The sequence below is a fragment of the Arachis hypogaea genome, chromosome 14 (assembly GCF_003086295.3).
Source record: "Arachis hypogaea cultivar Tifrunner chromosome 14, arahy.Tifrunner.gnm2.J5K5, whole genome shotgun sequence".
Taxonomy (NCBI): Eukaryota; Viridiplantae; Streptophyta; class Magnoliopsida; order Fabales; family Fabaceae; genus Arachis; species Arachis hypogaea.
The window spans coordinates 23,027,091-23,042,015 of record NC_092049.1 but is presented as its reverse complement, the minus strand read 5'-3'; the positions used below and the strand labels follow the sequence as shown (position 1 = coordinate 23,042,015).

Below are 14,925 nucleotides of genomic sequence, written 5' to 3'. Positions count from 1 at the left end.
TTTCGTTAGTAGTTTATGATTCGGTAGGTGAATAATGTTGTTTTTGTTTGTGAAAAATGTTATTCATCATTGATGGTTTGAATTAAATGTGATGTAGGAGTTCTGCATATATATATATATATATATATATATATATATATATATATATATATATATATATATATATATATATATATATATATATTTGCAATAAATTTTCGTGGATTGTTTAAGACATTTATGTGTATTGTTTAAGAATTTTCGGTGGATTTGTACTAATAACTTCTCATAATTCAAAACTCTTCCTCTTCCTCTTTCTTTATCTTCTGCTGCTTCTTCTTCTTTTTTATTTTCATCATTATCACCATCTTCTTTTTTTTTTCTTATTCATCTTTTTCTTCTTATTTTACCTTCTCAAGTTTCTTCTTGTTTTACTCTCTTAACAAGAATAAAAACAAAAAAATCAAACGAAGAAGAAGAAACACGTAATACTGCAAAATTACTTAGAAAAAAGATGAACTTACATTTATTCAACTATAAAAAAGAAAGAAATAAGAAAAAAAATGCAGCATTAAAGGAAACATTTTTGTATAGTTGTAGCAAATTTCGGTAGATTATTGTTTAAAAATTTTTTGTGGATTTGAACCGATAAATTCTGCAAAATTCAAAACTCTTTCTCTTCTTCCTTCTCATCTTCTGTTGTTGCTTCTTCTTCATCTTATTTCATTTTTTATAATTCTTTTTGAATTCAGTTTTGAAACTTCCTTCACTTTTTGCGACGATTTTGAGAGATTTTTGAGAGATTTTGATCGTTGTTTGAATTTTGAGCGTTGCGATTTTGATTAAGGAAAAAGAACCGTTTGCATTATTCAAGAATTGAGGAAACGCGTGTTTACACGTAATCTAAATTGATAGTTGTTTTTGTTAGACTTGGACCAATTTGTATAAACTTATATGCCAAAAAGACTGATGTATAGCACGCCTGTAATTTTATACAAAGACAACTATACGTAACGTTTGGACATAATTTAAAATTTTTAGTCTGGATATATAATTAAATATTAAAATAAAAGAAATAAAAAAAGCAAAATTAATATTTTTATTTTTTTTCTTTTTTAAACTATCAAACATATTATGAATCTTTTAAAAAATTTAAAAATTTCGCAAAATTCTAAACAAATGAATTTAATAAAAAAAAATCTAAATTTGTAAAAGAAAAAATTATATCCGTTTCTAAAATTTCTTTGTACAAACACACTTGATTAGTCAACTAACTGGGAGTAGTTTCATCGGAGTTGACACCACTTTAGTTAGGCAGTTAAATCCTGGTCTCTTAATGTATTTCAAAAAAATTACTAATGTAATAATGTAGTATTTAATTTATTGCACAGGATAATAAATTTTTATATATTTACATAATAAATATTTAAGTTTTAATAGATGATATTATTAAAATGATTATTATTTTAAATATTATATTATAAAAAATTTTACCCATTGGAATAAATATATGTGGTCAAGATTTAAATTAATTATATAAAATATAATAAATATATGGTCAAAATTCATATATGAGGAAGTACTTCATAAAAAAGTGTTTAAATAATAAATTTTTTTAAAACAAATAAAATAAAATAAAAAGCATAAACTTAATTCAGTCAACATCATCACGTGAAGTATTTGACAAGTGCAGAAACTGAAGAGAAAAGTCACACAAAAGACAAATAAACAAAAATTAAAAAGTGCGGTTTCCCCCTGAACATCAAACCTCCAAATATGAAGGGACAAACACATTTATTAATGACTAATGTAAACAACAAAAATATTATTATTATTATTATTATTCAAATATAAAATTATTATAATTCAAAATGATATATCCTCGGTGTGTTATTCAAGGCACAGAGAATATGTCATTCTGAATACGATAATAACTATGTTTAAGAAATAATTTTTTAGGAAAATAGAAAAGATAAGATTTTCCTCCCAAGCTAATTAACGAAGGTTCTGCTCTAGGATTAGTATTTCCTTCTGTTCCTTTCTTCTTCTTCAAGAAGATCCTCCAAAACCTTATTGTCCAAACATTCAAGCTCAATAACTTCCCTACGTTGTTGTGCACTGGAAGAAGAAGAACTTGATCCAATGGAAGTAGAAGTAGAAGAATAATAAGAAGAAGAAGAAGAAGCTATAAATGGGAGATGAGAATGATATTCATCCGGAAAATTAAGGATGGCAAGGCCACCTCTCAAAGCAATGGCGGCTCGATCATAAGCTCTGGCGGCTTCCTCAGCCGTGTCGAATGTCCCAAGCCACATCCTTCCGGTAGGCTTCGATGGATCCCTTATCTCGGCTCCATACTTCCCCCACGGCCTCTTCCTCACGCCGCGGTACTTCGTTTCTTCGCCGCCGCCGGAATCTTTCTCTGGCCTATCCGCATCCGCCATGTACTTCTCTATTTAGCCACTCTTACAACTAACTAACAAGTTCTTTTTAATAAAAGAGAAAAACTTTTGTGCTCCAATTTGGTAGGATCAAATGTTTATTGGATTTTAATAATAAATGTGAATCTGTATATATAGGTAGTGATGGCTTATATATATATATATGCGAAAACTATTATTGCGTCACGTTTTTTGATGCAAGTGTTGCCATCATCGTAACAGAAAGATGACTATTGACTATATTCTTAGGTTTTTCACTTTTTTTGGCGAGAGAGTGTATAAATTCGATTCTTCGACAAGGGTACATAATAAGGCCAATAGGATTATTCATATTTGGAATTAACTGGAACAAAAATATGTGGGACAGGCAAATATACGTACAGATTTCCGTTACTTTAATTTTGATGTTCATGACACGTAGTTGGTAGGTAGCATTGATTGGCATTTTTCTGGATAATAATTTTCACATACTCTCTCATCATCCAGGATCCAGCAAATTTAATCTATATTTCAAGAATTTAATTATTTGTAAAATTTGAACCTAAGACAATTTAATTGTAGGGGTATCAAACCGAGCTATCCGTTCTCGCCACTAGGGCTGGAAGTGAGCCGAGTTGAGTCGAGCTAGACCAAGCTCAAGCTCGGCTCACGAAAATTGAATTTGGCTCACGACTCGACTCATTAACAATCGAGCTTATTTCTTAAGCTCAAGCTCGGCTCACCAAAAACTCACGAGCTGGCTCGAGCTCACAAGCTGGCTCAAATAAGAGAAACATAAATACATAATCTATAATTCTATATCAATAAATTATAACTTATATATTTTAAAAAATATTTGAAAAGATCAATTTTATATATCGTTTATCTATCAATAAATTATAAATTTTTTATTTATGTCCTATATTAAAATTATATGTAAAAAATAAATATAAATATTAAATAATTAAGATTGTTATAATATATATATATATATATATATATATATATATATATAATCGAGCCAGCTCACGAGCTAATGAGCTGAGCTTATCCAAACTCAAGCTCGGCTCATTTAATTTATGAGCTCAATTCCAGGCTCAAGCTTGGCTCATCAGCTCATGAGCTTAGCTTATTGAGCTGTTAACGAATCGAGCTCGAGCTGACTTATGAGCTGGCTTGACTCACTTCCAGCCCTACTCGCCACTACACTTGGGCCAGTCCGCCAAATTCAAAAGGACTTAAATTTTTAAATCAGAAATTTAAACAAATTTTTAAATTAATAAGTGTTAGTACAAAATTTCGACTGGTTACAAAATTTGGCTATGATAGAATTGGGTGTCGACTGACTCATATGAATTGAGTAAAAAAGGATCTATTTCAAAATCGATTGATCACACGTGGTCAAAATTTCGACGGAGTGAGAACTCGACCATAAAAAAATAGAATGTCGATTATGAGATGAGACGAGTTGAAAAGAATCTAAGTTGAAATTTTATAATTATACATGGTTTAATTTGACAGAACGTGAGTCTTGGAGATTAAGGTAAAAATGCAAGGACATAGGGTATTTTTCGTAGAAAACAAGGTCCTTTACAGTCAAAGCAAAATCGTTGGTTATGAGAGCCTGAGAAAAGGGAGAAAAGTAAATCGTGGAAAGAGATAACATTCTGCAAATCTATCCTTGTGATCTATAAATATGTGAACTTCAAAAGAAATCAGATACTTTAATATAAAAACTTCACCATCACACAAAACTCTACAAAAATCTAAGTTACACTAACGCTAAAGAGAATAATGGAATGCAAGTGCATGTGAGTGTCTAGAGTCTATTTTTTTTATTTATTTCATTTGTTTCTTTTCTTTTATTTCCTTTGTTCTTTCTTTTTCTGTTAATTTATTTTATCTTTATTTTCTTTGAGCATTTTTTTTTCTTTCTTCAAGTATTTTATTTTCTTTTAATTATGAATTTACTTTCTTGGTTATTTAAAGTTTTTATTTATTTTATATATTTTTTATTGCAAATCTTTACATTATTTGCCATAGTTTAATATTATTGAGAATTTTATACACTTTTCGACACAAATATTAAAAAATTCACAAGTTGAGTCTACTCTTTTTCAGAGGAGTAGTATCTGCTCCCCGAATTGAGATCTTGATACAAGCTTAATTCGACATCCTGTCGAGGCTATCAAAATCAAGTGGAATAGCAATAAATAGATAAATCTCAATGAAATCATAAATTCTTAAATCAGCAACAATCAATTAGGGTAAAGGATTAGGAGATGTTGTTGGAAGAAGAGGAATCTGTCATTGTTGGAGACGCCGCCGTTGCTGGGAAGTAATAGACGACAAACTTGAGGCTGAGAGAAGATAGAGCTATGAGAGACATAGATAATGTAAGACCCCAGATTTTTAAAAATTAAATAATAAGTTATTTATAATTTATTATATTTATTAGAATTATATTTTTAGAAATTTTTATATTAAATTAAAAATTTTTTTATTTATGATTTAAAATTTTGGTAATTAAAAATAATAGTATTTTTATTTATAATTAGTGTTGGATTAAAATTCGTTTTCAATTATTACATTACTCCTATTTTTATTAGAAAATACAAAATCATCCTTATACCTTCCAAAAACCCTAACCCTAACACCTAATACCTCTAACATCACCAGCTGCCACCCCGTTCTTTTTGCACACACCCACACACGCAGAAGAGAAAAAGGAGGGAGGAGCTTGCTACCTCGCCACCGCCGTCGTGTCCTATCACCGCTGCCACCACCGAGCCGCCGAATTGAGCTGAGGAAGAGAGAGACTGAAGTTGGGCTGGGGGTGAGGGAGAGAGTGACACACGCGAGGGAGAGGAGGCGCCGCTGTTGCTGCCTCACCGTCATTGTCAACATCGCCAGAAGAAAAAGACACGCGAGGGAGGAAGGCCGAGAGAGAGAGTGTGTCGTCGAGCAAGATGCACGAGGAGAGAGAGAGAGAGAGTCGCGGAGGGGGATGGAGCTCGTCGTTGCCATGCCTCCATCGCCGCCGATTCATCACTGCTATTGTTGGTTTGTCGTCACTGGGAAAGGAGAGAGCAAGTGAGAGTGACACCAGAGAAGGGAAGAACAGACCAGGGAAGGAGAAGAAGGGGTTTCCGCCGCCGTTGGAGCTCGCCGTCGAGCTGCGGGGACCTCACTACCATACCTCTAGCCGCCAAAACCATTGCTTGAGCCGCTGCTGTTTGGTTAGTCGTTCCTCCTTAGTTACAGTATATGTTTTCGTTCTGGAACCCTTGAAAATCAGTTTTTGTTATATGTTGCTAAGGTTTTTGCGGTGTTATTACCATATGGTTGAGTTTCGGTTTTTGCATGTGCGATTAAAGTTGTTACAGTTGCTGCAAAAGCGGAGTGGAGTTGAGGTTACGGCTGCTGCTATTGCGGGCCAGGAGAAAGAGGGGTTTTGACGTCTTTTATAGCTTTTGGATTTTGACTACTCGAGGTAAGAGCTTTTTCTTAAACTCATTTTACTTTCAAGAATTGTTATATATTGATATCGGTGCAAAAAATATATCTCTGTATTTTTGTGAGTCTTATGAATTGAACTGAACTATTTTGGATAAATGTAAAAATTTTACCTAATTGATTTATTGATTGATTGAGAAGGCTGATTATTCTAATTTGTTGAGTTGGTTGTTGTTGAACCGGTTGTATGATAATAATGTGTTAGTTCTGGAACTAAAATATGGTGAGTAATTGATGAATTGAGTTGGGTTTATGCTTGGTTTGGAATTATTATAATGATGGTTGGATTGTGGCTGTTTTCTGATATTTAAGACTGAGTAATTGCTATAAATTTTGGTTATATTGATAACATTATTTTGGTTACTAAATTGAATAAATTGAGAACCTTGTTGTTTTGATCGTTGTTTAGAAAAGGGTTAGTGATTTGTTGTGGTTGATGGAACCCTTGATGAGTAGTAAAGTCCAAGTTTTAGGAGAGGTGCTACTGAAATTTTTATAAAAATTAAATACTTCGTTTGAAGTGTTATTTGAAAATTTTGGATTGAAGAATTATTTTATTTGAATTTGATTTGACGCAACGGAATATTTTAAACTTAGAAATGAAATTGAAATCGGTTTTAAGAACATGTTTTAAATAAAATGTGATTTTTATGGTTATGTTAAGTTGATATTTTTAAGAATTATGGGAATACTTTAAAGTTGAACTTAAGAATGAAGTTAAAAGTGATTTTGGGTACTTGATTAAAATTGAAAGTGATTTGAGAATTATGCTTTTGGAGTATTTCAAATGGAATTGAAGAAATGGATTATTGAATTTAATTTGGGACTTCTAATTTGGTGAAAATGAGTTTTATAAAAGAAAGATGGATTTAACATGCTAAAGAAATTTGATATTTGAAACACCTGAGTAGGAAGCAAGGGTTGTGACTTAGTCCTACTTGCTCCGGGTTAAGATTTTAAAGGATTGTGGATTCTGATTCTGATTAGAAACATCATTGAAATTTGATTTGTGTTTGAGCAAGGACGATGGTTGTATCCCTCTTGTGTGTTTGTGAATGTGGTACTGCCTTCAGGAAAAGGTGGTAGGGTACTAATCCTACGAAATATTACCCCCTGATAATACCTCTAGAAGAAGGTGGTAGGGCACTCTCTCACGAAATTATTCCTCTTTGGAATGTGTTTGCAGCACGGATGTGGGGAAGGTGGGAGGACACTTTTTCTCGGAATATTTCTCCCACGTCTCTCTCTGGTTTTAGGTGGTAGGACACTATCCCACAGAATTTTACGGTATTCAAGGGAAGGTGGTAAGACACTATCCCAAAGAATATTTCTCCCTGAATATACCTCTAGGAGAAGGTGGTAGGGCACTCTCCCACGGAATTATTTCTCCTGGGGATGCGCAACACTGATCTGGGAGTTGCCGACTGGATTTATGTCGAGTTTGGCAAAATAACCGACATGTGAGCTTATAGTCAATAGGACAGATGCATCATATGCATCTATGTGACATTATTTGAGTGTGAATATTGTACTTGGTTTGTCTATGTGAATATTTTTGTTTAACTGCTAATTGACATGTTGTATTTACTCTTGATTGTGTTTGAACTTCATTACTTGTATTTGTGACTGGTTGGTTCGGATTATAGTGGTTGAGTGTTGATTAGTTGTATTTTGGGTCGGAGGCCGTGGTTGATTATTTTTTGGGCCGGAGGCCATGTTTGATTATGTTTGGACCGGAAGCGGTGATTTGGGTACGTTATAAGTCTTGGTAAATTTGATTGGAATGGTTCTTTGGTAAGTAGTGGAATGTTATGGTATATTATGTTTGGTTTGGAGTTTTTACAAAATATGAATTTAGATTTTTTCAGATAAATAATGGTTGATTTTTGAAAAAAAATCATAAAACAAGCGATGATCACTGCGGTTGAAAACGTTTTTTTTTATATATCTTTGATAAACCACTATTTTATGGTTTATATTGTGCTTAATTGTGTGGTTTTATCAAATCTTTACCCATTTATTCATATGATTAGCATGCATTTATAATTCCTTCCTAAAAATACTTTATGGTTGAAAACTTACTTCCTAGAGACTTTTAATTTTGTATTTTAATTCTCTTTTATTCCATTCAATGCCGTGATCTGTGTGTTAAGTGTTTCAGGCTTTATAGGGCATGAATGACTTGGAGATTAGAAAAGAACCTTGCAAAAAATGGAAGGAACACAAGAAATTGAGGAGATGACCAGCGAGAAGTGACGCGGACGCATGGCTCACGCGACCGCCCGAATTGGAAACTGCACAAGCAACGCAAAGGCGTGGACGACGCGCACGCGTGGTAAGGCAAAACGCTGGATGACGCGAACGCCTGGACGACGCGATCGCGTGACGTGCGCGATCTGTAGAATCTGCAAAATTCGCTGGGGGCGATTTTGGGCCCTATTTTGACCCAGTTTTCAGCCCAGAAAAGCAGATTAGAGCCAGGAAACATGCAGAGACCAGGGGACAACATTTATTCCGCATAATTTTAGTTTTAGATATGAATTTACTCTTCCTCTAGGTTTTCTTTCTACACATTCATAGTTCTTAGGATTTTGATTTTATTGCTTTTTGGACTGGGATATTGAGAAGAGTTATTACCTCCGTCAAGACTTCGTCATTCTAGTTTGTTTCCTTATCCATGTCCTTTATTTACTCAGAATTATTATTGGATTATTTCTAGAATTTATTAATACAAGAACTATTTTTATTTTTAATTGATCCTTTTGATTATTATTTATCATGTCTTTCAATATTTCCTTTTCTTATTTCGTGGGTTTTACAAATATAATGAGCGAGTAGTTCCATAACTTGATTAGGAGTTGATTGACAGGAAGACCTTGAGTTGGATGCTCAAGAGTAAAATAATAGTTAGGTCGCCCTCTAATCACTGACACTAGTCCTTCCCAAGGGAGAGGATTAGGACTTGTGAATAGAAATTGACTTCCAACTTGCTTAACTTTCCTTTACCTGATAAAGGATAACTGAGCAGGCAACCTTTAATTATCACTTTTATCTTGAGAAGAACTCCATCAAGGATAGGACTTCCAACTAATCTACTCCCGGTCAAGGTTTTTATTTAAATTACATAATTTCTCTGATTTAATTTCCTGTTTATCAACTCAAACCATTTTAGAAAACATCTGATTAATAAAATAGCACACATTTCTTCAACTCGTTGGGAGACGACCTGGGATTCATACTCCTAGTATTTTAATTTTAATTTTAATTTTGCGACAACCCCTTCTAAATTGATAAGCGAATTTTCGGTTGGTTAAGAACTGTACTTGCAACGTATCTCTTATAATAAATTCTTAACTCACCAATTTCCGCCACGTCAATTTTTGGTGCCGTTGCCGGGGAGTTGCAATAGAGTGCTAAGTTATTGATTGGAATTTATTTATTTGCATTTTATTTTACTTTTGTTACTATGAGATGCATGTTTCTTTTGTTAAATGACGCGTTCACTTCCTGATCCAAGCTTTCCAGTATTTGATCCTGAGATCGAAAGTACTATTTCACGTATAAGGCAAGCTCGGCGTCGGTTAGTCCTCTCTGAGGGCGAATCTGAAACGTCACTTGAGGAAGAAACAAGCCCCCGTTCTACTGATTCGGTTGGTTTACGTGCAGGTGACATGGCAGGACTTAGAACAATTACTATCCAGGAGGCTGGAGCCCCTGATTTCACAATGCAACCGTTTCAAGCGCATCATCCAGCAGTGGCTACAGACTTTGAAATAAAGACTGCACTACTCAACTTGATGCCTAAGTTTCATGTCTTATCTGCTCAAGAGCCTATCAAGCACCTGAGGGATTTCCAAGCAGCCTGTTCTACTGTCAGGCGCAACGGTGCAGATGAAACTTCTATTTTGTTAAAATCTTTCCCATTCTCTCTTGAGGGAAAGGCGAGAGAGTGGTATTACACTCAACCCGCAGCAACTGTTTCTGACTGGGATACGCTTAGAAGAGAATTTTTGGAAAAATTCTTCCCAGCTGAAGTTACTGATAAACTGAGGAAGGACATTTCCATGATTGTTCAGGACGAATCCAAGACTCTCTATGAATACTGGGAACGCTTCAACAACCTTCTGGAATCATGTCCCCACCATATGATTGACAAGATAGTGTTGCTTGGCTACGTCACACAGGGCATGAGGCCCCAAGATAAGACCACAATAGAAAGTGCTAGCAATGGGTCTATGAAAAAGTACAAGACCACTGATGAGGCATGGCAATTGATCAGCGACTTGGCTGAGTCTACAAGGAATCACAGGCAGAAACAAGGCCAGTCAAAGGCTGTTGCAGAGCTATCTTCTAGCAAAGAAACTACTGCTCTGACTCAGAGTATATGTGAAATGACCAACTTACTGAAGCAGATGCAGTTGAGTCAACAACAAGTATAGTAAAGCCAACAGTTAGTCCCACAGAGAGTGTGTGGGATCTGTGCTGATTACAGCCATTATACTGATGAATGTCCACAGCTCCAGCAGGAAGATAACATTGTGGCAGCCACTCATAACTTCTATGACCGCCCCAAACAAGGGTACAATCAAGGTGGCAGTTACAACCATAGATGGCAGGACAATTCTAACCAAGGTTGGAGAGATAATTCTAACCAGAATTGGAGGGACAAAAATAACAGAGGAGGCAGAGACAATCAAGGATATCAGAAGTGGAATAATAACAACAACAGGCAGCAGAACCAGAACCAGCCTTACAGAGCACCTCACCTGAGGCAGTCCCAAGGACCACAGCACAACCAACAACAAGTTCCGCAGATCACTCAATCTAATTCCTCTCCGAGTGACGAGCATCCGCTATACAAGCTCTCATCTCCCAGCTGGCACCACCCAACACTTCAAACACTCAACATGCAAGCTCCAGTGGAATTCTTTCTCAACCTTTACCCAATCCAAAGGGTGGCATCAATGCCATCACCCTAAGGTTCGGAACCACACTGCAAGAGAGGAATCAGGAGGAGCCAATCCCATCAGAACACGCCTCAACTGAAGAGGTGGTAGAAGTAGAGGATGCTGAAGAGGAAGAGGCGATACAAGACATAGGTGAAGAAGTAGAGGCTCAACCACAGAAGAAGCACCCAAGGAGGCAGACCCTGCAGAAAATGCTCTCCCTATTCCATTTCCACAAATTGCCAGGAAGCCCAGGAAGCAGATGGAACTTGATCCCAAAATGGTAGAGATATTCAAAAAGGTTGAGGTAACTGTTCCCCTTTTTGATGTTAGTCAGCAGGTACCTAAATACGCAAAGTTTCTAAAAGATTTATGCATACATAAAGACAAAATTAATGAATTAGAAACTATTCCTTTAGGTAGTTCTATATCTGCTTTAATGGGAAGTATACCTGAAAAATGTAGTGATCCAGGTCCTTGTATGGTTAATTGTACTATTGGTGGTGTGATATTTTCTGACTGCATGTGTGATTTAGGAGCATGCGTTAGTATAATGCCTTTGTCTATATATGATACTTTGAGGCTCCCTCCCTTAAAAAGGTCGGCAGCTCGTTTTGTGTTAGCAGATAAAAGTATTATTACAGTGGTTGGAGTTGCTGAAGATGTATTAATGAGCATTAAGGGGCTCACATTTCCCATTGACTTCTACATTCTGGAAATGCCCCCTAATAACTCAGGAAAGCCATCATCAATCCTGTTTGGAAGACCATTCCTGAAGACTTCAAAATTCAAGCTGGACGCATTTTTTGGAACTTATTCTTTTGAAATAGATGGCAGAATAGTAAAATTTAGTTTAAACGGAGCTATGAAGAACCCTCCGGATGACCTTTCTATCTCCCAGTGTGACATCATAGATGAAACCGTGGCTGAAGTTCACCAGGAGGAGTTAGAAGAGAAGTACACAGGACAAGGTCCAAGTGTGGGGACACTCTTGGAGGACAATGAGGGCACTTTACCATTATCACCAGCCCCAGATAATCCAGAGCCTGACCATGAGCAGAAATTGGAATTAAAGCCCATCCCTCCGCACCTCAAGTATGCTTACCTTGAGGACAAGCAAAAGTTTCCAGTTATTATTGCAAGGGAACTCACTTCCCAACAAGAAGAACAGCTACTCAGTGTGCTGAGGAAACACAAAAGAGCAATTGGATGGAGCTTGGTAGACATAGAAGGCATCAACCCTCAAGTTTGTGAGCACAGAATATTTTTAGAAGAGGGAGCAAGGCTTGTTTGTCAACCCCAGAGAAGACTGAATCCCACTATCTTGGAGGTTGTCAAAAAGGAAGTGACCAGACTACTTGAGGCGGATATCATCTACCCCATCTCAGACAGTGAATAGGTAAGCTCAGTACAAGTGGTACCCAAGAAGTCTGGAGTCACTACAGTGAAGAATGAGTATGGAGAGCTCATAGCAACCCGAGTACAGAACGCCTGGAGAGTCTGCATTGATTACAGGCGCCTCAACCAAGCCACTCGTAAGGATCACTACCCCCTTCCATTTATTGATCAAATACTGGATCGCCTGTCAGGTAAATCACATTATTGCTTTTTAGATGGTTACACAGGTTATTTGCAGATTCATATAGCTCCTGAAGATCAGGAAAAGACTACTTTTACATGTCCTTTTGGGACTTATGCTTATAAGAGAATGCCATTTGGCCTGTGCAATGCACCAGCTACTTTCCAAAGGTGCATGATGAGTCTTTTCTCTGACCTTATTGAAGACTGTATGGAGGTTTTTATGGATGATTTTAGCGTTTATGGTGATTCCTTTAGCCTTTGCTTAGATAGTTTATCTAGAGTATTAGATAGATGTGTCAGTACAAACCTTGTATTGAATTTTAAAAAATGTCACTTTATGGTTAAACAAGGGATTGTACTAGGACATGTTGTGTCTAATACAGGCATTTCTGTAGATCCAGCAAAGGTGGATGTTATTTCTAGTTTACCTTACCCCTCCTCTGTGAGGGAAGTCCGTTCGTTCCTTGGCCATGCAAGTTTTTACCGGAGATTCATTAAGGACTTCAGTAAGGTAGCACTACCCTTATCCAGATTACTGCAGAAAGATATTGAGTTCGAGTTCAGTGAGAATTGCAAACAAGCGTTTGATAAGCTGAAGACTGCCCTTACTCAAGCTCCAATTGTGAGAGGACCAGACTGGAGCCAGCCATTTGAAATCATGTGCGATGCTTCCAACCATGCAGTCGGAGCAGCGCTGGCTCAGCGTGAAGGTAAGAATCCTTTTGTAATCGCTTATGCGTCTAAGACTTTAGACACAGCTCAGTCTAGTTACACTACTACTGAGAAAGAGCTTCTTGCTATTATTTTTGCTCTGGATAAATTCCGAGCCTATTTACTTGGTACTAAAGTAGTAGTGTACTCAGACCATGCATCTCTAAAGTATTTATTAGCTAAAAAGGAGTCCAAACCAAGGCTTATACGTTGGATACTGCTACTACAAGAATTTGATTTAGAAATTAAGGATATGAGTGGTAACCAGAATCTAGTGGCAGACCACTTGAGTCGCCTTGAGCACATTAAGGATACCGCCACTCCTATAAATGATAATTTCCCGTTTGATGACTTACAAGCAGTATCTGAAGTAGTCCCTTGGTATGCACCTGTAGCTAATTATCTAGTTAGCCGCACTTTCCTCCAAACTTTACTAAGCATCAAAGAGACAAGCTGAAAAGCGAGTCCAAATATTATATATGGGATGACCCATATTTATGGAGATGTGGTGCTGACCAGGTAATTAGGCGATGTGTGCCTCAATCAGAATTCCATTCCATTTTAGAGGCCTGTCACTCATCTGAGAGTGGAGGACATTTTGGCCCTCCAAGAACAGCTAGAAAAATTTTAGACTGTGGATTCTGGTGGCTTACCCTTTTTAAAGACGCTGCTGAATTTTGTAAATCTTGTTCCCCATGCCAAAGGTTTGGTAATATATCCAAGAGGGATGAGATGCCTCAACAGACTATGCTTTTCTATGAAATTTTTGATGTTTGGGGCATTGACTTCATGGTTCCATTTTCAAATTCTAATGGTTATTTTTATATATTGTTAGCTGTAGATTATGTTTCTAAATGGGTGGAAGCAATTCCTACCCGCACTGATGATGCTAATACTATTGTTTTCTTTGTTAGAAATCACATTATTTGTCGCTTTGGATCACCACAAGCAATTGTGAGCGATCAAGGCACCTATTTCTGTAACAGGAGACTAACATGATTACTGAGGAAGCATGGGATAGTTCATAAAGTGGCAACAGCCTACCATCCCCAGACTAATGGGCAAGCCGAGGTGTCTAACAGAGAGATAAAGAGTATATTTCAGAAGATAGTCAAACATAATAGAAGAGACTGGAGCACCAGGCTATAAGATGCACTCTGGGCATACAGAACTGCATACAAGACACCCATTGGGATGAGTCCCTTCCGCTTAGTTTATGGAAAGGCCTGTCACCTCCCAGTAGAGGTATAGCACAAAGCCTTTTGGGCAGTGAAGGAGTACAATATGGAATTTGAGAAGGCCAGAACTGAGAGAAAGTTGCAACTGCAGGAATTAGAGAGCCTACGCCTAGAAGCTTATGAGAACTCAAGACTATACAAGAAAAAGATGAAGGCTGTACATGATAAGCACATCAAGAGGAGAGAGTTCCAACCTGGGGACTTAGTCCTCCTTTACAACTCTAGACTGAGACTCATGCCAGGCAAGTTGAGATCAAGATGGGAAGGTCCATATAGAGTGGAGAAGGTTGATCCATACGGAGTTTTCCACCTGAGTCATCCTTCAAGCTCTGAATTCATCAAAGTTAATGGACATCGCCTGAAGCTATATCATGGGGCGAAGGCGAAACCCAGGGAGCTAGAGATCTTCCTCTTGGAGGATCCACCCACAGCAGAAGACTGAGCTAGTGGAGCGTCCAACTTAAGGACGTTAAAGCAAAGTGCTGGGTGGGGGACAACCCACCATGGTATGATCGTTCCTTTCTTTATTCTTAG

General features: G+C 36.8%; 1 protein-coding gene across 1 annotated transcript; it reads right to left on the bottom strand.

The window, feature by feature from the left end:
• Nucleotides 1–1,727: 1,727 nt before the first annotated feature.
• LOC112740325 (ethylene-responsive transcription factor ERF098-like) lies at nucleotides 1,728–2,542 on the bottom strand. Its single transcript, XM_025789084.2, has one exon. The coding sequence runs from the start codon at nucleotides 2,421–2,423 to the stop codon at nucleotides 1,998–2,000; it is 426 nt and encodes a 141-aa protein (XP_025644869.1). The 5' UTR covers nucleotides 2,424–2,542; the 3' UTR covers nucleotides 1,728–1,997.
• Between the last annotated feature and the right edge of the window lie 12,383 nt (nucleotides 2,543–14,925).